Source organism: Aspergillus aculeatinus, assembly GCF_003184765.1.
Source record: "Aspergillus aculeatinus CBS 121060 unplaced genomic scaffold BO66scaffold_2, whole genome shotgun sequence".
In the NCBI taxonomy this organism is placed as follows: domain Eukaryota; kingdom Fungi; phylum Ascomycota; class Eurotiomycetes; order Eurotiales; family Aspergillaceae; genus Aspergillus; species Aspergillus aculeatinus.
The window spans coordinates 457037-480459 of NW_020291471.1; the positions used below are offsets into that span (position 1 = coordinate 457037).

At 54.5% G+C, this 23423-nt stretch overlaps 9 protein-coding genes and 1 non-coding gene across 10 annotated transcripts; 7 read left to right on the forward strand and 3 right to left on the reverse strand.

The window, feature by feature from the left end:
• The first annotated feature begins 187 nt into the window (after positions 1-187).
• On the forward strand, positions 188-2132 carry BO66DRAFT_339613 (ubiquitin domain-containing protein DSK2). Its single transcript, XM_025644378.1, has 2 exons — positions 188-846; positions 906-2132. The coding sequence occupies exons 1-2, from the start codon at positions 382-384 to the stop codon at positions 1839-1841; spliced, it is 1401 nt and encodes a 466-aa protein (XP_025508672.1). The 5' UTR covers positions 188-381; the 3' UTR covers positions 1842-2132.
• Positions 2133-2469: 337 nt separating this feature from the next.
• BO66DRAFT_467506 (C2H2-type zinc finger protein) lies at positions 2470-5010 on the forward strand (the record flags this gene model as incomplete). The annotated part of the gene is made up of 7 exons (XM_025652574.1): positions 2470-2569; positions 2624-2882; positions 2941-2999; positions 3055-3225; positions 3287-4226; positions 4278-4699; positions 4790-5010. The coding sequence occupies 7 exons, from the start codon at positions 2470-2472 to the stop codon at positions 5008-5010; spliced, it is 2172 nt and encodes a 723-aa protein (XP_025508673.1).
• A 367-nt stretch (positions 5011-5377) lies between these two features.
• BO66DRAFT_417010 (zinc-dependent alcohol dehydrogenase family protein) lies at positions 5378-6664 on the forward strand (the record flags this gene model as incomplete). The annotated part of the gene is made up of 2 exons (XM_025649642.1): positions 5378-6043; positions 6132-6664. The coding sequence occupies exons 1-2, from the start codon at positions 5533-5535 to the stop codon at positions 6662-6664; spliced, it is 1044 nt and encodes a 347-aa protein (XP_025508674.1). The 5' UTR covers positions 5378-5532.
• A 918-nt stretch (positions 6665-7582) lies between these two features.
• BO66DRAFT_433963 (transmembrane 9 family protein) lies at positions 7583-9913 on the forward strand (the record flags this gene model as incomplete). The annotated part of the gene is made up of 5 exons (XM_025650740.1): positions 7583-7667; positions 7735-9071; positions 9119-9571; positions 9622-9842; positions 9895-9913. The coding sequence occupies 5 exons, from the start codon at positions 7583-7585 to the stop codon at positions 9911-9913; spliced, it is 2115 nt and encodes a 704-aa protein (XP_025508675.1).
• Positions 9914-10599: 686 nt separating this feature from the next.
• BO66DRAFT_449733 (uncharacterized protein) lies at positions 10600-11345 on the reverse strand (the record flags this gene model as incomplete). The annotated part of the gene is made up of 1 exon (XM_025651792.1): positions 10600-11345. A coding segment is annotated over exon 1 (465 nt), but the record flags the coding sequence as incomplete, so codon positions are not given.
• Positions 11346-14177: 2832 nt separating this feature from the next.
• On the forward strand, positions 14178-16238 carry BO66DRAFT_67985 (putative choline sulfatase). The gene is made up of 2 exons (XM_025653490.1): positions 14178-14798; positions 14851-16238. Exons 1-2 carry the CDS (start codon positions 14388-14390, stop codon positions 16171-16173), a joined length of 1734 nt encoding a protein of 577 aa, XP_025508677.1. The 5' UTR covers positions 14178-14387; the 3' UTR covers positions 16174-16238.
• A 531-nt stretch (positions 16239-16769) lies between these two features.
• Positions 16770-16851, reverse strand: BO66DRAFT_t29. The gene has a single exon. It is a non-coding gene; the product is annotated as a tRNA-Ser (tRNA).
• A 140-nt stretch (positions 16852-16991) lies between these two features.
• Positions 16992-19348, reverse strand: ergS. The gene is made up of 2 exons (XM_025645149.1): positions 17342-19348; positions 16992-17263 (listed from the first exon to the last, which is right to left on the reverse strand). Exons 1-2 carry the CDS (start codon positions 18898-18900, stop codon positions 17203-17205), a joined length of 1620 nt encoding a protein of 539 aa, XP_025508678.1. The 5' UTR covers positions 18901-19348; the 3' UTR covers positions 16992-17202.
• Positions 19349-19879: 531 nt separating this feature from the next.
• Positions 19880-21125, forward strand: BO66DRAFT_68004 (GNAT family N-acetyltransferase). The gene is made up of 2 exons (XM_025653491.1): positions 19880-20632; positions 20715-21125. The coding sequence occupies exons 1-2, from the start codon at positions 20071-20073 to the stop codon at positions 20939-20941; spliced, it is 789 nt and encodes a 262-aa protein (XP_025508679.1). The 5' UTR covers positions 19880-20070; the 3' UTR covers positions 20942-21125.
• Positions 21126-21198: 73 nt separating this feature from the next.
• Positions 21199-23422, forward strand: BO66DRAFT_387678 (uncharacterized protein). The gene has a single exon (XM_025646364.1). It carries the CDS (start codon positions 21310-21312, stop codon positions 23242-23244), a length of 1935 nt encoding a protein of 644 aa, XP_025508680.1. The 5' UTR covers positions 21199-21309; the 3' UTR covers positions 23245-23422.
• Position 23423: the final 1 nt, after the last annotated feature.

Consider the following 23423-nt stretch of genomic DNA (forward strand, 5'->3'; position numbering starts at 1 on the left):
CCGGCGTCTCCCGCCCACCGGAAAGGCGGACGATGGGATTCTGCCCGCTTCCACCCACGGCGGCGGTTACGCTATCGATCCCTCCTTGGTCGGCGGTAGACTAAGTTACTCAGTAGGTTACTCACTCACTCACTCAGCAAGACAACACCATCTTATCATAATTAACATTAGTCTGAGTCTAGCTGCGATCCACCCCCCCCCCCCGTTCGGTTCGTTGCAACGAGATTTGACACCTTTCCTCCTTAACACGTCACTCTACACCAACAGTCATCTCCCCGATCGCATTCATTTCACCTGTTGTCTCGTAATCTCCGTTACCTGTGTGACGTGATCCTCCTCTCAAGCCCCTCTTGCGACCTCTTTTCCGGCCAACAGCAGATCATGGCTGATGAAACCGCCCCGACCGAGGACTCACCTATCACCTTCACTGTCAAGTCCTCCAATGATGCCAAATACACACTCACCCTTCCGTTGTCAACAACAGTGTCGGATCTAAAAGAGAAGCTCGCAACCTCGGAATATGCCGATACCCCCGCGGAACGTCAGCGCCTAATCTACTCCGGACGAGTTCTGAAGGACAACGAAACTCTCGCCACCTACAATATCAAGGAAGGACATACCATCCATCTAGTCAAGAGCGCTGCCAGTAACCAACGTTCTGGGGCTTCCACCCAGAGTGCCTCTACGTCGGCGCCCACTGGTGCTGCCGCCAATCCTCCCGCCACCGGGGTGCCTACGAATCTCGCAGCCGGCACGGGCAACAACCCTCTTGCCGGATTGACGGGGGCTAGATATGCGGGTTTTGCGCAGCTTCCTGGCGCTGGCATGTTTGGTCCAGACGGCGGAGTACGTATAAGACAGCTCAACGCTATCTACAGAATGATCGCTAACCTATCGACTCCCAGATGGGCCCCCCTCCGGATACCGACACGATGCTGAGCATGCTCGAGAACCCTCAATTCCAGTCTACAATTAACGAAGCCTTACAGAACCCTGCAATGATCGATATGATGATCCAGCAGAACCCCATGCTGCGCGACATGGGCCCCGGTGCACGGCAGATCTTCCAGAGTCCCGAGTTCCGTCGTATGCTCACGGACCCTAGCTCAATTCGCCAGATGGTGCAGATGCAGAGAGCTATGGGTGGCGCTGGATTTGGTGGCAGCGCTTTCCCTGCCCCGGGTGTCACTAACACAACCCCCGAAGAGAACCGCAACACCCAAAACAACAACAATAACGGTAGCACACCCACCCCCAGCGCTCCGTTCAATCCATTCATGCCCGCGGGCCTTGGTGCCGGCAATCCCTTCGCTGCTCTCTTCGGAGGAAACCCGGCTTTCGGAGGAGCCCCACCCACCGCAGCCGGCAACAGTCAGCCGGGCTCTACCGACAGAGCGTCTGAGGGCACTACGGGTGACAATAGCAACACTACTACTTCAGGATCGAATCAGCAGCAAGCGCCTCAGAACCCGTTCAGTCTTTTCATGAACCCTGCTCTTTTTGGAGGCCAGGGCGGGCAAGCTGGCCTGAATCCCCTTGACCCGCAACAGAACCCTTTCCTTCGGGATCCGGCAATGCTTCAGCAGATGATGCAAGCTATGGGTGGCGCACCAGGAAATGCCGGTGCGGCTGGCAGTAATCCCTTTGCAGCACTTTTTGGGGAAGGCTTTGGAGCTCCTGCTGCTCCCCAAGACAACCGTCCTCCCGAAGAACGCTACGCCGAGCAGCTCCGTCAACTGAACGATATGGGATTCTATGAGTTTGAGAGGAACATCGCAGCTCTGCGTCGGTCTGGCGGTAGTGTGCAAGGAGCGGTGGAATACCTCTTGAGCAACCTTTAGGCTTATCATGTCTTCAGAGGCGACGCGACCAAACGGGATCGATGTTAATTACTTTCTCTTCGGTTACTTCTCAAGGGTGCGTTGCCTGCACTTGTCTGAATGTGGTATGACAGTTTGATATTGGCGGTTTGGCAGTTCTTATGATTTTTATTACCCTTTCTGCATGCTCTTTCCAAGGAGAAGTGAGGTTGAAATTGGCTTGGACAGCCTTTGTGTATTAGCTCGCTCACGGCCTTATCTGGAAGGGCTTGTTTTTTTAAGCCGATTCATGAATGAAGATAATTTCTCTGCAATGAGATCTACTCTCACCGTAAACGTTCTTTTATCGTTAGCAATCAGCAAAGACTGGCTCTGAGTGTTGGCAACCGAGGATACACGTTGGAGAATCATCGACGGGAGAACAATTCGACCTCAGCGCTCCCTTCCCCACTTCTCCAAATCGTATCCCCAAAGCCATGCTGAGTAATGGAATGCTAGGTCGCCACCAGTTTGAATTCAACGACGTTGCTAACCAATGCAGTTCGGATGATCGCATGGATTCTATGTCTGCATAAGGCTAGACATTTTGTATGGCAACTAAGAGTTGTCTTTCCTTGAGGTTATGTCTTTGTGACAGGTATAGACTGCCATGAGTTCCACCCCGTCTTCCAACAAGAAAGAGTTTCAGTGCAACTATTGTCACCGAGACTTTCGCCGTCTCGAGCACTTGCAACGGCATACCAGAAGACGTTAGTGCTCTTGTTCGCTTACTATGACACAGTTCCCCTGACATCGTTGTGAAGATACTCATGAGAAACCGTTCAATTGCCCATGTGGAGCCGAATTCTCCAGACGCGATCTTCTGAAACGTCATGAACGCATTGTACATGGAGAGTTCAAGGGGAATACCCTTGCAAGCTCCCTTCCAGCAGAAAGAGCTACAGCATGCAGCTCCCATTCTGAGTCTCAGGGTCCTCGTGTTGTCCGGCGCAATGCCGACCTCTTGACTCCCGAGTCGTTGCAGCGCTCCAGTTCCCAGGTGTTGACTGGACAGCCTGTTATGTGAGTATACTGAAAGTATTGATGGGTAGTCAAAAAAACGACTAACGGGGAATTGCAGCAACTCTTCGATTCTCACCAATCAATTCATGGAATTAGAGCAATTACTTCGAGCAGATGGTGCGGACCCTTTTGTATATACTGGATCTGTACTGTACTAAGATCGTCGGATCAGATCCTCTGATTGAACAAAACATTGTGGACAATGCAGTATTTCTCAACAGCACTGGTCAGCCTTTCAATACTGCTACCACGCAACCGGCTTCAAATACTATCCCAGTCACTCCGATAACTAGTCAGGGACCACCAGCTCCTGCCACTCTCCCAACACCGCAGCACAATCTAGGTAGGCTGAAACTTGAATTATCCTCCCATCGACGAAGTAGCATTTGACAGAACGTATATAGGAACGCAGATCGTCCCCCACTTTGCCCATCCAGTTATCACCGAATTTCAACGAGACAAGCTAATACAGGCTCTGGGAAGTTGCTACATACCGGATGTGTCTCTACCATCCAGGGATTCGCTCAACCGTTTCCTTGAGGGGTATGTCACAGGGTTCTACCTCAACGTGCCTTTCACCCATATCCCCACCTTCAAGCTTGAGACATGCTCACCCGAACTATGTCTGTCTATGCTGGCAATTGGCGCGGCTTGTCGGTATGAAAGTCACTCAGCCACCAAGCTCTTTTTCCTTGCAAAGCTGCTGCTCCTGGAACGCCAGCGTCAGAGGGAACATGAAGCTTTGGCACGGCTGACAGGCTCGAATCGGCAAATTAGCAGCGGCGATAACCACGTAGATGAAGTTCGATGCTTGCTATGTCTCTGTACACTTGCAACTTGGAGCGAAGACGCCGAGCTCAGAAACGAGTCTCTCAGGTTGCGCGGCATGCTTGCTCACTCCCTGCGCTTGAGTGGCCTAGAAGAACTTGGGTCGCAGTCGACCGACAATTGGGAGACCTGGGCAGAGCAGGAGTCCGAAAGACGGACCAAGCTACTCGCATTCTGCTTCCTCAACATCCAAGGCATCGCGTACGGGCTCCCGCCCTTCATCTGGGGCCACGAGTTCGGGCTACAGCTGCCGTGCTCTTGTCCTGAATGGACGGCGCCAGATTCAACCACATGGCTCTTCCTGCGGCAAGGCAGTCAAAACGACCGTAGTACTTTCCGTGACGCCCTAAGAGGTCTACTGTCAGCATCTCAAGATAATTACCTTAACGGATGCCTCCCCAGCCCCGTTTCCAACTACGTCCTACTCCATGGGCTAGTTCAGATGGTGATGTGGGTACGAATGCTGCCCGCGAGCTTGGGCATGGCGCCCTCGCTAGATTACCAGGTCCTTTTCCGGTATATCAAACCCCTGAAAGCTAAGAATCCTCACAGCTAACAACAACTTAGAACGGCACTACGTAGATGGACCACCTTCTGGCAACGAACCCCGGAGTCGAATCTTCAGCCACTCGACCCCAACGGGCCTCTACCTTTCACGTCCAGCGCCTTGCTTAGCCTAGCGTATATTCGCAACTGCCTGCAACATGACAGCTACCATTCTACGGGGCTCTTGTCCTGGGACCCAGTGGCTGTAGCTGATCACCTGCACTTGTCTTCGCCCGCGAAGCAGCAGTGGGACGAACTTCTGGCCGCGCACCACGCCACCCATGTCCTAGAAATGATAGTCAAGCTGGGTGTTCAGTACGTCAAACACAACCAGGCCTTGGTCTGGAGCATAGAAACGGCGCTGTGCGGGCTTGAATGTGCCGTGTACCTCTCCAAATGGCTCCGAGGGCTGCAGTCGCCTGGCTATGGTGAATCCTTGTCTGGTACGTGCAAAGTCTCCAGTTCTTTTAGGGCATACGTTCCTCGAAAGCACTTGTACCTTTGAATCACACTTTGCTGACGGATTGTTCTAGAGCCCGAAAATCTCCTGATCGATTGGATCCGAAACGTTGTGACCGAAGGCATGGCATCCCTTCAGGGCAGTGGAACCGATGCCTCTCGCACGGCGTTCGATACTCTTGCAGATCAGGTTGTGGAGGTGTGGTCTCATGTAATGCACGGTAACTCTCCCTGGGCTTTCATTAGGATGATTGGGGATGTGTTAGATCAGTATAGACATAGCCGGTTAGGGTGATTCTAGTGCTAGTGCTCAGAATGTACTGTACCTCTCATACACAATTTCCTTGAACTGGTTTATATGCCAGAAATTTCCATAAGAATGACATCACTCACACCCTTGCTCGACAATGAGCTGATGCAAGTAGCCAGTACGTCTTTCCAGAACTTTTAAGAAAAATGATTCAAGTTCCGGCTTATATCGAAATGTAAACTACGTAGCGATGTCTCGCAGTGGCCGATCCACTTTTGGAGATTGAGTTTGGAGATTCGGAGAAGTGGGTCAGATAGACTGCAGTGTAGGAGTCCGATCCGTGGATGATGACGAATTGTATACACTGCACGGAGTCTCTCCCTCACAACTGTAACATGCAATTAATCATCCCCAGCTACCGCTTCATAGCAGCCTGCCACACTACCAAAGGTATATAAGCCGCCATGACGCCTGCGCTATGAGTCCGAAATCATCACATTCATCCACACCCAACCAACCCCTTCCAACTCCCCTTCCCAAACCCAAAACCTCCTAATTAAAGCACCAATGTCACAAACAGTCATCCGCCTCGACGGCGGGCGGACCTCCGTCCGGAACCTCAAAGCCTTCCAGGAACCCATCCCCTCGCCCTCGAAGCACGAGGTCCTGGTCCGCGTGCACAGCGTCTCGCTGAACTTCCGCGACATCGCGGTGGCCACCTCGCAGTACCCGTTCCCCGTGAAAGACCGCGTGGTGCCGTGCTCCGACGCCGCGGGGACGGTCGTCCAAGTGGGCGAAGGAGTCAAGAAGTTCGCGCCGGAGGATCGGGTCGTCGCCACCTTCGACCCGACCAATCTGTACGGACAGCAGGAGAACTGGGAGAACGGGCAGGGGGGCCCGATCGACGGCGTGCTGCGCGAGTTCATCACCGTCCCCGCTGCGGCGGTGGTCAAGCTCCCCAAAGACGCGCCCCAGAGCTTCTCGGAGTGGTCGACCCTGGTGTGTACCGGGGTGACGGTGTGGAATGCGCTCTATGGCAATGTGCCGCTCCGGCCGGGTCAGACGGTTTTGTGTCAGGGTATGTGTTTCGAATCCACTTTCTTGTCCTGTCGGTTTATGAGATTGTGATACTAACCGGTTGGGCTGGGCTGGGCTGCGCTACATAGGTACGGGAGGTGTCTCCATCACCGGTGTGATTCTAGCCAAAGCCGCTGGCGCGACGACGATCATTACCTCGTCCAGTGACGAGAAGCTCGAGATGGTCAAGTCCAAGTTCGGCGCCGACCACGGCATCAACTACAAGACGCATCCCGAGTGGTCCCAGGAGGTGCGGCGGCTCACCAACGGGAAGGGTGTGGACTACATCCTGGAGAACGGTGGCTCCGGTACCATCGCGGAGAGCTTGAACGCCGTGAAGATGGGCGGAAATATCTCGGTTATCGGCTTCCTGTCGCAGGCCAAGCAGTCGGAGATGCCGGATGTTGCGAGCCTGGCGCTGGCGAAGGGGGCGGTCGTGCGCGGCATCACGGTTGGCTCGACTCAGCTTCTGGAGGAGGTCGTGCGGTTTGTGGCCCAGAAGGGACTTCGTCTGCCCGTGGACAAGGAGTTTCGGTTCACTCAGGAAGAGGTGGTTAAGGCGTACGAGTACATGGCATCTGGGTCGCACATTGGCAAGGTGTGCATCAAGCTTGTTGACTAGGTCGAGTGGAGAATTGGGCTTGTGGGGGTATTATCGATGATGCGTGGACAGCTATGGATATGCATTTGAGGATTAGGGAAAATCCAACAGACTCAGCACTAATCTGAAGTGGTTGTTTGCATGTAACAAGAACAAGAGCAATGTAGGAGTTGTAGGAGTTGTAGGAGTTGTAGGAGTTGTAGGAGTTGTAGGAGTTGTAGTAGGAGTTGATGGTTGAATGTTTCTCCGGAAATGGCAAGCGACTAAACTAGTACGAGGTAGAGACTAAACCCGAAGCTGAAAGTGAAACACAAGCTTCACTGGAAGTTGATCGATCGACCTTCAACTCTTTTTCCCGCTCCCCGACCTTAATTCCTTTTTCCTGCACCTTGGAACCTGTCCAAGACTCCCCAACTGCAACTGCACCAACCACACTGACTCTTCTGGTCTCTTGTCTCACTTTGCACCATTTTTTTCTCTCTCTGGCATTTGATGCCGATTCCATTCGTTCCCTTCTTGGCTGCATTGAATTGTCAACCCCAGGTTTCGCATCTCCCGTCGCAATCTGAACCGCTGGATCTCCGTTCGTCGACCGTCGGGCTGTTCCCCGTTCCCCCCTCTTCCCTCTCTTAAATCGTGGTTTGACTACATACATCCACACCTGGCTGTCTTCCTTTCCTTACTCGATTATGTTTATCTTTTAAATCTTCTTCCCCTTCTATCTCGATTTTTTAATTGTTTTATCGCTCGAATTGACTTCTGACCGATAAAGATCGGGCGGTCAGTTGACAGAACGCTGATCTACTTACTTGCACCCCCTCGATCTCGTATCCGCCACGTACGACTTGTCAATCGTTCGCAAACTGCTGGTGCATGCTTGCGCTGTCGTGCCTCAATCTCTGGTAGAGCGGCTGATACCCTTCTCTTCCTAATTGAATCATGGAGCTTCGACAGTTCTGGCGCCCTCGTCAATGGGCCTTGTGGCTGTTGTTCGCTTCGTGTACCTACGCATTCTACATCCCTGGTAGGTCGGCATCGCTGGTGCTGCGACAACCATCCACCCTATCGCTGACCCATCGGTTTTTTGTTAGGATATTCTGTCAAACGCTACAACGACGACGAACACATCCCTCTCCTCGTTAATAAGATTTTTTCCGATAACACTCAGCTTCAGTATGCATACTTCGACTTGCCTTTTGTCTGCCCTCCCAGCGGCCGCACCCACGGCGGATCCCCGTTTGGCTCGGGACAAAGCGTGTCTCTTAACCTGGGAGAAATCCTTCGCGGCGACCGTATCATGACATCTGATTTTGAATTGCAGATGGGCCAGAACGTCGACTGTCGGGTGCTCTGCGAACAGGAGATCGGGCGCAAGGATATCAAATGGACTCGTCAACTCATCAAGGAGGGATACGTGGCCGAGTGGATCGCGGATAACCTGCCTGGCGCAACCAGCTTTGTGACTGTGGACGGAAGTCGCAAGTATTATGCTACCGGCTTCAAGCTCGGTTTCCAGGAGTACTCGAACATCGACGGCAAGCTGCGGTATTACATCAACAATCATTTCACTATTGTCATCCGTTGGCGGTCGGCTCCGGAAGGCGGCAAGGTCATTGTCGGCTTCGAGATCCACCCGAAGAGTATCCGCGCGGAAGATCACACGCAGAACGGTTGCCCGAAGCAGGTTCACGAGGCGCACGATGGACTTGAGCTGTACATCCCGCCGAATACCTCGAAACTGCGCGAAATGTACCCGGGATCGTCATATATCCCCGAAGACGATGACGAGATCGATGACGGCGCCACCCTCAAGATTCCGTACACCTACTCCGTCTACTTCAAGGAGGAGAATGGGGTTGACTGGTGGAACCGGTGGGACCTTTACTTCACCAACCAAGAGGAGGGCTCTGCAACCCACTGGCTCGCTATTCTCAACTCTCTGACTATCTCCGGTGTCCTCGGAGTGGCAGTCTATGTCATTTGGAGTCGGACTGTGCAGGGCGACATCAAGGGTCGCGGAGATGGAGCTTTGGAGGATGGAAAGCTCAAGGTGAAGTCCAGAGCTTCGGAGAGGAAAGGTGACGGGCTTCTGGAGCAGAGCACAGATGTCGAGCGGGATGCGGATGGATCTGACGATGAAGGTCTGGAAGACGTCAGCGGATGGAAACTGCTTCATGGCGACGTATTCCGGACGCCTCAATTCAGTGGACTTCTGGCGCCCCTTATCGGCTCCGGCATGCAGTTGTTGTTCATGGTTTCGGGACTCTTGTTCCTCAGCTGCCTGGGTGTGCTGAATCCTAGCTTCCGTGGCGGATTTGTCAGTGTTGGTATGGGCTTGTTTGTCTTTGCTGGTTTGTTCTCGGGCTACTTCTCGGGCAGACTCTACAAGACATTTGGGGGTGTTCATTGGCGGAAGAATACGCTGATTGTGAGTGTTCTGCTTCTCAATGACTGTGCTGCTACTAATACCTCCAGACCGCCCTGTTCTTCCCTGGTTTGGTCTTCTGCCTGATTTTCATCCTCAATCTGTTCGTCTGGGCCCAGGCCTCGAGTACCGCGATTCCGTTCGGCACTCTAGTCGGCCTTCTTGCTCTTTGGCTCTTGATCCAGGTCCCGTTGGTCTATGTTGGCAGTTGGTATGGCTATGTCCGCACCACGGCTTGGGAGCATCCTACCAAAACCACCTCCATCGCTCGCCAAATTCCGCCTCAGCCTTGGTATCTGCACAGCATCAGCGGTACTCTTTTGACTGGACTGGGTCCGTTTGCTGTGCTGTTCATTGAGCTTCTCTTTGTGTTCCGGAGCTTGTGGCAAGACAAGAGCGGATACTACTATGTGTTTGGATTCCTCAGTGCCGTGTCGACGATCCTGATGGTCACGATCAGCGAGGTGACGATCATTGCCACCTACAGTCAGCTCTGTGCCGAAGTAAGTTGTTCGTTTGTGGAGGTGAGACGGGCTGTCGCTAACGGGAGTAGAACTACCATTGGTGGTGGCAGAGCTTCCTTACCGGTGGAAGCAGTGCCTTCTGGGTGTTCGGGTATTGCATTTGGTACTATTACATCCACCTTCACATCACCGGTTTCGTGTCTAGTCTTCTTTTCTTCAGCTACAGCTTCCTTGCCTGTACCGTGTACGGTCTGTTGACTGGGACTGTTGGGTTCCTGACGGCGTACGCATTTATCCGACGTATCTACAGGTGAGTGATCTGCTTTGTTTTTTTTTTTTTGGTGTGATCTGACCAGCAACAGCGCAATTAAAGTCGATTAAGTGGTTACTTGCATTCGAGACGGACATCTGGGATGTTTGGACGGGGCTCGCAATTTTCGGTCTCCGCTGAACTTTTTTCATGATGAATGTACTCGTGCCTCTAACCTTGAAGGGGCGAGTGCAGTCTGTCAGTTGACAGCGTCCATTGCATGGCCTGTGGCCATTCACGTGTCAACTTAGATATATATACTCTGCCTTTAGCGAATTTATTTCATTTTGTGAATCCAGGTCTGCGAGCAGCGTATTTTTGACGTGGTTTTAGAAGCAATAGGCCATGCTTTGAAGCCGCACCATAAAGGTCATATTGAGAACAACTGAAGTCTCTCCTTGGAATCATACAACCACTGAAGCACGACATCATCACATGGACTCCTCCCGTATGTACGAATCACCCCCAAGTCCATAGACGAATCACATCAAGGGAAGAACAAGACCGACTAGAACAGCTCTAGGCTCGAGCGCCGCTAGATGTTGCTGCAGGTGCAGAATACCTGTCACCCGCGTCCAGGCAGCCTCACCACGTATCCAGCCCACCGTGCCGTGCAGTAGCGCACCCACCGCTTCCTTGCCTCAATGCGGAACCCGCCACGGCTTCAAGGTTCCGGGATTCATCTGATTATAACCTCTTCTTGTATTGCCAGGTGCTTAGGCACCGGTTGATTCCTAAGCGTCGTGACTCACTCAGACTCCGACTCAAACTTAGACTTGGGAAGTCTACTAGGTTTGGTCTGTTCGTTTGTGGTTTGCTCATATTTGCTCGCTTTGTACACTCCATGTAGGTAGACTATATAAGACATCACGAATTTCTGGGTCTGGCTCATCAATTGCTCATTCCTGGTTACTGTTTTCTGCTTGGCATCTATTACTACTGCTCCCTCAAAAACGCCCATCTCCAGCTGGGACCTTGTCCAATATATCCAGACCCGAAGGAGAGCGCTCTCCGACTTCCAGAATAACAAACCATACAATTCGTCTACTTCTCCTTGACAAAAATTACTCGAGTTGGGGATCCATACCTTAAAACATACTTCACCGCCACCATCCACCCATCCACCCCTAAGAATATCACCAATCCAGCACCAAACCCCCGGGGAAATACCGAGAAAAAAAAATGACATCCTCCACCTCCCTCCCCCGGCCCCCCGCCACATCAGAACCAGGCAGCGCCATCCCCCGTCGCCCCAAATCGGATCTCGAGCTCGCGGCCGAGGCGTGGCGGTTCGTCAGTCGGCAGGTGCAGAGGGTCCGGGATCGGCGGGCCATGAAGGCGGCGGCTGCTGCTGCTGCTGCTGTCGGTGCTGGTGGTTTGGATGGCAAGGGATCTAATCAGGAGGGTGATGATGCGGGGTCGGTTTTGAGTGAGGCGGTGACGGTGGTGGAGTGTGTAGCTGGGGGGGAGGGGATGCGAGAGGGGGAGAAGATGGGGTTTTAGAGGGGGGCCCGTCTGCCTTATGTTGCTTTTGTGGGGGATGGTTACCTTTTTGTTGTTGTTGTTGTTGTTGTTGTTGTTTATGCGGGGTGGGGGTTATGGTTGTGCTGATGGTTGGTTTGGGTGGGTAGGGCTGGTAGGTGCCCGGTTTTCTGTTCTCGGGGTAGGGGTTGGGTCGTGGATTGAGGAGTTCTTTCTATGGATCCGGTATGGTTGTGGTGGGGTCCAACGGTTGATGGGTTATGGACTGAATTGGTGTATGATACTATGGTTGAGGGTTAATTGGATCTGGCAGGTTGGTTGGGTCTTTTGATATTCTGGAATGTGTAGAGTGGAAGGAGGGAAGGATACTGGGGTACGATTTCGAGAGGTCGGCTTGTGTTCTGGATAGCTTGAAAATGAATAAGAATCAGGTGTATGTAGACCCTTCTAAAGCTAGGTTAACATAATTGTATTGGAGGCAATTGGGTTGTGGCTCAACCATCTGATGCGGATGCGGATATCTTGTTCTATACTAACTCCTACCAGCTACGGGGAGGCAATCCGCCCACTGCAGCAACAGCGCAGATCTTCAAACAACTCAAGAACCACCCAATACTTTCGTGCGTAGTATGTCCGCAACTGAAACAACAACTCACATCCCCCGAAAATGCCACCAAAAATGCCACCTACCGCAATCGACCGTTGATGACTAACCCGGCGATGGCGTGCTCGCAGGTTGCCATCCGATGACGTTGGAGCCTCCATCACACTCACGCTCCAGCGCCCACCACCAGAGAAGAACACACACCTGAGCTGCGGTGACCCGGGTTTCCAATCTCGTATGATCCCGACGATGAACCCTGCACTCTCGAAACATCGGACACGCGGACATTTTAGCCGAAGTCATCCCCGCCGAGAGCTGCCAGTCAAGACGACTAGACACGCCACGCCACGTCCACAACAGAACAAGCCATGCTGCGGCTCCGAGCTACTCGTACGTAGGACGCGGCTTCTAAACCCCTTCCAGAACCCAAGCTAAGAACAAAAAGGATCTTCAGGGGATCGTCCGGGGTAGGCTCGAACCCAGCTCCACGCAGGCTTACGACGAATGCCGCGGCAAGAGAGGGCGCTGATAGGTTGCGGATGATGCCATCGAGCCGCAGGGTTGGCAAATGCGCTTAACTTCGACAGTACATGGGATTCTGGCTGTGTGATTCGTTGTGGGGGAGTGTACGGAGTACAGTAGGTACCTATTCTGAAAGTCAAAAGTAAATCTTGAAGCTGGGGTGGATAGCTGGTAGCTCCTATGCCATACGTACGTCAGTCTGCGTGCGTGGGTTCGGGTTTCGATCGCTCTATCTTGGTTTGATCGAGGGTTGAATCCGTGGGTTGGCGGAGATCTGGTTGCTGGCTGCGGGAATGTCAATTGAGACGTACATTTACGTAGTAGTAAGTAATTAGGGGAAAGTTGGGGGTTCTGCTTTGAAATCAGAGTAAAGTCTTGATAATTGATCTATTGTTGGAATTCCGCCCGACAACTCAGAGTATTGGGGTTGAGAAGTGGCGCGTGATATCGCGGTTAGAAATGCAAAGAGCCCCTGTGTGACGACGACTACCTGTGTCACTGGAAGCAAGATTGGAAGGCGATTGCTGCGTCGTGTCCTGCGTTTCTGATAAGCCCAGTCTGCCAGTTTCTGGACCGTACGGATAGGGGGTGATTGATTAGCACTACGTACTGTACTTGTCTCAGGTTATCTCCGACGGCTGGCAACCGGATCCTGCTACTCAATATGAATATCTTCAGCTGATCTAGAATATCCTCTGTGTCATTTGAAGTAGACGCGTAAACCCCCTTTTGATGCTATCTGACGGATCACCGTCACCCTCAACAATCAATCAATCAATCAATCAATCAATCAATCAATCAATCAATCAATCCTGGGTGAGACAATGGTTGAGACAACACAGACAACACAGACAACCACCGTGATTGCCGACAACCCCGGCTTAGTCGGCACCTCGTGACCACAGCGGATCCGGGGATGGAATCACACACCAATGAACCATCAATAAAAAAAACGCCAAGTGGGCCAAGATCGGGCCCGGTGCGAGTCCGGCGAATCCTAAATTGTAGAAAATCCCACTAAGCGATGGGCGGTGAGCAACAATCGATCCCCCCGGGATAATGTCAATTTCCTTATCGAAGACAAAATCAGTCAATCAATTGGCTCTTTTACAAGTGTTTGTGTGGTAATGAGTAATGGAACAAAGATTGGGTCAGGTCAAAGAGATGCAAATCTGGCCAGCACGTGAGCACCGCCACCACCGGAGATTGAGAGCCTCGCGTGGCAAATCATCAGAAATGGCGTTTATCGGGGCGGGGGACTGGCCATCACAACCGTGACCGTTGATCCCGGTTGATACCTTAGTCAATGATAGACCAGCCCGCATGCAGGAGTCGATCCGCTTCATCTGCAAGATTCTCCTGCTTCACCACCTCATCACCATTGAGTTTCCTATTCACTGCACCCGCCTGATGATCAGCTGTGCTGCTGCCCCCTTGGCGGCTATCCATGGATCCTCCCGCAATCACACCATCGTCCCCGCCGATGGTTCCATTGTTATGGTGACATGGGGAATTGACGAGCGAGGCCGAGTGACGAGCCAGAAGGAGAAGAGAGATCGGCTACGGAGTACTAAGCCTGATTCTGCCGCCTTCTTTTCTTAACCTTTCTTTTTCTCCTGCTTTTTTTTTCCCTCCTGTTCGACTCCCATTCTCCCTTCACCTCCTGAAACAGGCGTTGGGACTCGTTCATTGCTGCAGTGGTCAGTCTCCACTTGAAGTCAATCACTGTCCGGTCACTGTTACTTATAATCCGGTCTCTTCCTCCTTTTTTAAACTTCCTCCCCTCCCACTCCTTCTTGCCTCGTCACTTTTCTGGTCCCTATCACTCAAGACAGACTTGTTGAGAACGGCTGTCCCTTCTACAGCAGCTATCTACAGGCCATTCTAGTCTAGACAAGTCTACAATCCCCCGTCCACAGAGAGAGTCGCTTATCGCCATGGCTGCCAAAAGGCCCAACATCCTGTACATCATGGCCGACCAGATGGCCGCCCCGCTTCTGGCCTTCCATGATAAGGACTCCCCTATCAGAACCCCCCATCTGAACAAGCTGGCCGAAGAAGGAGTGGTGTTTGATTCCGCCTACTGCAATGCGCCGCTGTGCGCCCCCTCCCGTTTCGTCATGGTGACCGGCCAACTCCCCTCCAAGATTGGTGCGTACGACAACGCCTCCGACCTGCCCGCCGATGTCCCAACCTACGCCCACTACCTCCGCCGCGAGGGCTATCACACTGCATTGGCGGGTAAGATGCACTTCTGTGGCCCCGATCAGCTGCACGGATACGAGCAGCGCTTGACTAGCGACATCTACCCTGGCGATTATGGCTGGTCCGTCAACTGGGACGAACCCGTAAGTCTTCTGGAATTGTGGCCCGAGAGCGAGGAAATATTGACCCAAATAGGATATCCGTCCCGATTGGTACCACAACATGTCGTCCGTCATGGAGGCTGGCCCCGTCGTTCGCACAAACCAGCTCGACTTCGACGAGGAGGTGATGTACAAGTCGACCCAGTACCTCTACGATCATGTGCGCCAGCGCGGCGACCAGCCTTTCTGTTTGACCGTGTCGATGACCCACCCGCATGACCCCTATGCCATGACCAAGGAATACTGGGATCTGTATGAGGATGTCGACATCCCCTTGCCCAAGCACGGCGCGATTCCCCAGGATCAGCAGGACCCACACTCCCAGCGGGTGCTCAAGTGCATCGACCTGTGGGGCAAGGAAATGCCGGAGGAGCGCATCAAGGCCGCGCGCCGCGCTTACTATGCCGCCTGCACCTATGTGGACACCAATGTGGGCAAGCTCTTGAAGGTGCTCGACAACTGCGGTTTGCGCGACGATACCATTGTGGTGTTTACGGGCGATCACGGCGATATGTTGGGCGAGCGTGGCTTGTGGTACAAGATGACGTGGTACGAGGGGTCGGCACGTGTGCCTATGATCATGCATGCGCCGAAGCGCTTCGCGGCTAAGCGGGTGTCGGAGAACGTGTCGACGATGGATCTGCTGCCGACGTTTGCGGACTTGGTGGGCGCACCCTTGGTTCCTGGGCTGCCGTTGGACGGCGTCTCGCTGCTGCCATACTTGACGGGCGGGGACGGCGTCAAGACCGATACCGTGCTGGGCGAGTACATGGCCGAGGGCACTCAGTCGCCGACCGTCATGATTCGCCGCGGACAGTGGAAGTTCGTCTACTCACTGATCGACCCCCCGATGCTGTTCGACGTGGTTGCCGACCCGGAGGAGCGCGTCAACCTGGTCGCAGGCCTGCCTGATCCATCCAAGCTCGTCGCTGTCAACGGCAAGGGGACAGGCTTGCCCACCCCGAATGACTTCCCGCGCGTTTCGCGTGGCCCTGACGGCACCTCGTCCTTCCCCTTCCCGACTCCACCACGCACCCCAAGCCCCTCCAAGCACTCCTCGGTGTTGCCTCAAACCAGCGACCCCGCCACGCTCCTGGCACACTTTGTCGAGGAAGTGCACACTCGCTGGAACCTGGAGCAGATCCGCGAGGACGTTCTCCGCTCCCAGCGCCGCCGCCGACTGGTCTACTCCGCCTTGATCAAGGGCGTGCCATCAATCTGGGACTACGAGCCCCGCATTGACCCCAGCACACAGTACGTGCGCAACCAGGGCAAGGGGGCGTTGGACGATGTGGAGTTGATTTCGCGGTGGCCGCGGGTGTTGCAGCAGGCGGCGAACGCTGTCGGGCGGGTGTAGCTGACCCGTTATAAGCTTTTCTATTCTCTGGATGTGTCCAAAAGTGCCTGCTTCTGAGTTCTCTGCGTTGAGCGAGGCGCTATACCCGACCTTTACATGATTACATCTGCCATAGCATTTGATGAGTTTGTTAGCATATTGTCCAGTCGTTAGTGTTGATGATTTTTAGGGTGTTTGTGATGTGATGCTTTGGGTGGTCAGGTAGCTGGCTGGCTGGCCCGCCGGGTGTACATTGGACGGGGTGCATGTGTACAAAGTTGGTTCTTGGTTTGTTTTCTGTGAATAAGACTGAACATGATATATCTTTTCTTCGGCAGGAGCAGGTCCTTGTATTCACTTCAGTATCCTCGAGAGAGCACATAACCTATACACAAATATAGCACGAATTGACTCGAACCCTTGAGACATAGAGTTACGCATGCCAGCTTTATACCGCGCTATCCACCGCGCTATCCACCGCGCCCTCTGCAGCATTTCTAATGACACGGAAGCAGGACCGAAAAAGACCCCCCCCCCCCCCAAAAAGCAATAGGTAATCCTTATCCTAAGAAAATGAATGCCTTCACCGGGAGAGAGAAGGGAGTGGGAAGCAAAAACGACAACAGTCGGATTTGAACCGACGCCTCCGAAGAGAATAGATTTCTAGTCTATCGCCTTAGACCGCTCGGCCATATTGTCTTATCTGGAGAATGGGACGTAGTAGGCGTACATGACTCAAAAATTACTGTACCTAGTAACGCGATCGATCCGAGCATGAGATGATACTCCGTAGGCCCACAGCACTCACTACCTACTATACTATGCATGGTGAAATGATTAAGCGTGATATGTAGTTGAGATTGCTATGTAAAACCATACTATGGATACCAACAGACACATTAGAACTCGAATTTATATACAGAAGATAATCCAACGCATCATTGTGCAACAGGTAACAAGTGAATGACGATAACTATATAAACCCATACTCTACACCCTACACCCTCCGCCTAACAACCACAACCACAACCACCCACCACCATATAAAGGTCACCCCCAAACCACCCTCCTAATCTTAATATTCGCCAAATGCGCCACGCCAACCACCTGCCTCACCGCGGGCGCGCCCCCCACACCTTTCCCTCTCCTATGCCCCTTCCCTTCTCCCCCCCTCACCCTCCCCCCCAACCAATGCCCGGAATTCTCCCCCACAAACACCAAAAACAACCCCCTCTCCAGCGCCGGATCCGGCCGGAACTTATCGAAATACGCCCTCTTCCCCTGGATCGGCAGCCGGGCAAACGCATACCGGTACGCGCGCCGGGTAAGCTTCTCGACCAGCGGGGACGCGAACCCCTCGACGCGGCCGAGCTGCGCGTACGGCTCGACCCCGAGACTGAGGTAGTTGCACGCCAGCCGGCGCAGGAGCGCCATCGCCGCGAAGACGAGCAGGTCCGAGAGGCCCCTGGGGCTGCCGGGGGCGGCGATGCAGGGGTCCAGGTGGTAGCCGTGGTGGGTGCCGAGGTAGCGGAGGGCGGCGAGGGCGTTGGGGGTGCCTGTGCCTGTGCCTGTGCCGGGGGCCGTGGTGGTGGTGGTGGTGGTGTAGATGTAGATGATCTGCGGGTGGGGGTGGGATTCGGGGACGGTGAAGGGGGTCGGGGTGGTGATGAAGGCTTGGGTTTGTGTGCCTGTGGAGGTGTTGCGGTGGTGGCGCCAGGTTTTGTAGATCTCCGTGAGTTGGGATTGGAGGGTTTGGTCTTCTGTTGTTGTTGTTGCTGCTGATGAGGGGGCAGGGGCGATGTAGAGGTTGAGGGCTATTCCCCCTTTCGCGGGGTGGAGGAGTTGTTTGGTTTGGAGGACGATGCGTTTGCCTTCTTGTTCGTGGAGGACTGGGTTCGTGAGCGGGTTGAGGACGCGCTCGCGGCCGAATTCCAGGATCGTCCAGCTCTTGGTGTCTTTCTCGTTCTCGTTCTGCGGGTGCGGGTGCTGGCACTGGGCGTAGTCGACCATGCGCTCGCTTGTCCCTAAGAAGGCGATGTCTAGACGCTGGCGTTGGCGCCAGGTTTGGAACTCCGAGAGCACGGAGCCATACTCCTCGACTCCGCACATCGGGTCCCCTGAGACTATGGCGACTTTGTTGCATACCTTGAAACAGAGCAGGGCTGTGCGCGTGGTGTTGACGAACAGGCTGTAGCTTGGGTCCAGCACGCCCATGTGCGAGACTTGGCCGTGCCGCGAGATCAGATGCTCGATCGCCGCCATGCTGCATGGCGGGTTGAGAGTGATGATGCGGTTGGGCTGGGGCTGTTCATTACAGTAAGATGAGGAGGGTTTGCTGGTGCCTGGGCTGGGGCTGGAGTCGTGGCTGGTGCGGCTGGAGGCCACGCTGCGGTCGTCGTAGGAGGATAGCGTCATGGAGGAGGATTTGCGCGAGATGTTGCTGCTGCTCGCGCTTGAGCGGGGTATTTGAGGGACGGTGAGGTAGGGGGAGGTGGAGAGGAGTTGCTGGTCGACGGGTTGCCAGCCATTGTGATGATGTTGCCCTAACGGTTGATGGGCATGCTGGTGCTGGTGGTAACGGTCACCAAACGAGAGGAGACGCTCGTGCAATGCTTGTCCGATGGTATCTGCCAACAGAACCTTGGCTGGTTTCTTCGGCGGAATCGTATCTGTCCCATGCTGCTTCTTCTGTTGCTTCTTCGCTCTTTTGCTCTGCTTGGGCGATTCGGTCGAGGTGGATGAAGACATGGCGACACTGTCATCCAGCACCGATCTGTGCAGAAGGTCAACTGTCCTGAATGTGATCGAAATGGTCTAACCATGGGGCGAGACGAGGAAGAAAAGGAGCTGAAAAGGAACAGAGAATGAGCATGGCGCCAGGCTCCAGCAAAGCCCTCTCAGCCCCCCCTCCAGTACTGCCTCATTCCTAACCTGGTTTCTGTGCATCGGCTTTGGGCGGCAATTTAGCCAAAAGCAGACCACCCTACACATCGGAATCAATAACGAGGGCCATGAACCCTGGCCAGTGGGTCGGGACTCGAGCCTAGGGTCTGGCGCCTGAGATGGCCGCCGCTGCAGCCATCCATGGATAATGATGACGGAACAAATTGGTTGGCCCTGGAAACGTTGTTGACTGAGGGGTCGGACGGCCGATGTCATTTTACATGCTATTCCTGTCCACCGTCCTGGCCTCGTCTGATCTATTTGGGGGTGGCGTGAAGACAATCCCTCGTCTGCAGCCCACAGCTGTATGTACAACGAATCCATTGACTGAGGCTTCGCCCGATGGGGTTATTCCGTATTCGTACCCCGATTGGGTAGTGCGTGTCAGGATCGGAGAGACCAAAACACGGCTGCCTACGGTGTATGGTCCTTGCAGAAACGCAGAAGAAAGGGTCTTTGGCTCTCGTCAGCCCTACAGTGCATACACGGGTCACGGAAGTTGGCCGTCACTTCAGCAGCGTCGGGGGCCGCGGGGACCGTGACGCATTTCTTCCGAGAATCCGCGCAGGAAGAAGAAAATTGCAGCCTGGTCTAGCTCGGTCAGTAGCCAGGAACGGGTGCAGTCCCACAAGAAGCTTAACATTGATTAGTACTGTGGTGGTGGTGGGCGTTGAGTTATGTTGGTTGGTTGTGTTGTGTCGGTTTTGTGTCGATGGCTGAGTCAACAGCCAAGCTTTCTTGACTGTCGGGGAGGATCGCTTGGTCTTTTTGCTTCTCGTTTCCTCCTTTTCCTCTCTTTCATTACTTCATCTCAACTTCGGAACATCGGAAGCAATCCGAGCTCAATGATGTCAATGACTAACAGGAATTCTCCATCATGCAATAAAATTTGCAGGGATCAGTTACCTGGATGAATATCAGTCGCAACAGCAATTTCCCGACAAGCTTTATCGGTCAGATCCTGCAGCAACAACGATGATGACGCCCACGCCTCTTTCCGCCGCGATCAGCTCCTCCGTTCGCCAGCCCTACCGCCTTCTCCGACCGGCCGTTATCCTTACCCGCGCCAACAGTAGTAGCAGCAGCAGCAGCAGCAGCAGCACCACCACCACCACCAAACCTAGCAACGCCAGCTTAAATCTCCACCATGCCACCTCTTCGGATGCTTCCCAGCTCACCGACGTATTCCTCCATTCCTTCTCCGATGCCTTCAACCGTCGCTTGTTCCCCCTGACCGACGATGTGCGCACCTGGTGGTTCGAGAAATTCACCAGCGACCTGGAGGAGACCGGCAAGCCCACATCCGGTAGCACAATCCTCAAAATCGTGGACGAGAGCCAGAAGGACCCGGTGATTGCAGCCTTTGCCAAGTGGAAGTTGTATTCTGGCGAGCAACGGCAACCCGAGCCCCCACAGCTGGACGAGCAGAGTCTCGCGCAGAAATGGCCCCCAAGCTCTGATCAGAAACTGTGTGAGGAATTCTTCGGGAAAATGGACCAGGAGAAGTGGGAGGTTATGGGGGCCAAGAAGTATTACTGTGAGTTTTCTCCTCGGCTACCTTCTGGCTGGCGGGCCCACTCAGTGAGCAGGCACAAACTCACAGTCCATAATTGAAATAGATCTTGACATGCTCGCAACCCACCCCAACTACAATGGACGAGGACTGGGATCGCAGCTCTTGCGATGGGGGCTACACCGGGCGGATGATGCCGGGGTGGATACCTTTTTGGCCTCGACCCCTCAGGGCCGACGGTTGTATGAGAAGTATGGATTCCAAGTGGTGAAGGAGTACGAGGTTGTGGAGGGACATGTTCAGGCGTCGATGGTGCGGCCTGTGCGGGAATGAGCTGGCAATTTCGGTGGTAGGTTGGTTAGTTAGTGAGAAGATGTGCGTATATGTAAGATAGGTCGAAGGACTACTGTGTACTAGTCGACTTGGTGCTGCAAGGAAAAGGAGAGAAAACCCGAAAATAGGCACGGATCATCGGCTCAGCCCTACAGGGCGAGGGCCCCACTCCTCAACTGTAAACCCCCCCAATCCGGTCGTTCTGCCCTGTTCTCTCCACGTTTCCTGCTCTTCCAGTCTATTCTCTTCTCCCTCTTCCCCTTCCTCCCTTTCCTCTTTCTTTTCTCCCTCTCCGCTCCCTCTCCTCGTTCTTTTAACCCGTCTGTGCCCATCTCGTGTCATTTCTCCATCTATGTGGCACACACACGATGGCCCTCCCCGACCCTGGCCTTCCTACCCCCAAACTCCTCCGTGAATCCACCGACCTCACCTTTTCCTCCACCTTCACCAGCTCCAGCACCCGCTCGTTCTCCTACACCCCCAACGCGGTGACCTTCACCCGCACCCGCACCCGCACCCGCACCCGCCTGCCTCTTGCCAACAAACACAAATACCGCATCCTGCACCAACCTCTGTTCCGCAATTCTCTCCTCGCCGGCGTCGGATACCTAGAACTAGCCAATGCGGCCGACTTTGCGGCCAATGTGTGGAACGAGATCCCGGTGCCCCTGCACGCCAAGATCCTGATGGCGATTGGCGGGCCCTGCGCGCTGTGCATGACCCTGGTCGCCGCCCGAGACATGTACCTCAGCGCCGCCAACGTGCGGTTGCTGCGTCGAGAGAGAACTTTCCTCGCCGACAGCATCTCCGCCAGTGCATCGTCGGCCGACCACACCGATGACGGCCCCCACAGACCGACCCCCCATCCATCCAGCGAGAGATCCACCATCGACAGGCTCAACGAGTACAAGCACGGCGTCAATACCCGCGAGGTGCTCACCGAAGTCATCGACCGCATCCTCATGGATCTGCTCATGGGCGTTGGTGCCCTGCTCGTGGGCATCGGCACCCTGCTCGCGATCTGGGGCGCTGATCCGACCATCTACCGGGCCAGTAATCTGCTGTCCGGGTACGTGGGCAATGGACTGGCGGCGGGCTTCGGGCTCGTCAATGCGATTTGGTCCGCGTATCTGGTGTGGCGGTTCCAGCGGTGCTGGAGGGCGTGCGCCGCGGCGGCGGCGGAGGAGGAGGGGAAAATCCCCCGTGACCAAAACCACGAGCTTCCGGCCTCGCTGAAGACCAAACTCCGGGCGCGCATGCGGGCCCTGCAGTTCCATGCCGTCGTCAACGGGGTCAACGGCGTGGTGGCCGGGGCCGCGAGCATGGTCACGGCGACCATGTGGTACGGGTACGTGGTCCTGGTGCCGTGCATCGTGAGCCTGATCCTCCTGAACGTGTTCTGGCGCGCGAGACTGGGCTACGACCGTTCGCTGGGGACGTTCTCCTCCACCGGACTCGACGCGGAGTCGTGCACCGCTGCCACGGCCACCACTGCTGCTGCTGCTGCTGCTGCTGCTGAAAACCCCGTCGTCCACGCCACCATCCCAGAAGACGACTCCGCCACAGATCCAGATCACGATCACCCCTCACCTCCACCTCCCTCCTCACCCGCTGCCCTCGCCCACCACAAAGAAGACATCGACCGGGACCCCCCCAACGAAGACGCCCTCTCCATCCTCCTCACCGAGCTCGCCTATGTCAGCGAAATGCACCGTGCCCTTCTACACACAAACAATGACCATGACGCCAGCAGCCACCGAGAAACCGAAACCAAGATCCTCCGAACCCTCCAACTCCCCATCACCACCCTCACGCCCATCACCCTCCTCGCCTTCATCACCCACCACAACCTCTGGGAGAGTTTCTGCGTCTGGCTCATCGAAAGCCAGAGCCAGAGCCCATCCCTGCTCAAAAGGATGTGGGATATCCTCCGTTTCCGTTTCCGTTTCCGCCGACACCCATCACTCACATCCAGGACAACAGAGGAAGAACTAGACGCCATCCTCGGCTTGGGGAGAGATGCAAACCCCGATGCTATATCTCCCGTGCTCACCTCTACAGGCTCGGAGAGAGCTACGTCAGCACCAGCAGCAGCACCAGCAGCAGCACCAGCAGAGGTAACGCTCCACCACCCGGAGGACCTGCTGACGCGCTGCAAGGACCCGACCCTCCTCGTCCGCAAGATGACGGCGTTTCTCGTCGGGAACGTGACCCGGTGCTTCGCCTACCGCGAGCGGTATCTGCTGGAGATGGTGGGGTATGCCATCTGGAAGGAGTCTCTCGCTCATCCGGGGGCATTGTGAATAAGGAAAAGGGGGGGGTAAGGTCATTCGATATGACCGGTCCCTCAACGATTGTGCAGGACACAACACGACGAATACATCAATGGATGCTGAGCATCATTGCCTTTTCGGCATCAAAGCTTGCCTCGAACTTTTACATAAATATGAACTTTAGAAGTCAGGAGATTATAGACACTTTA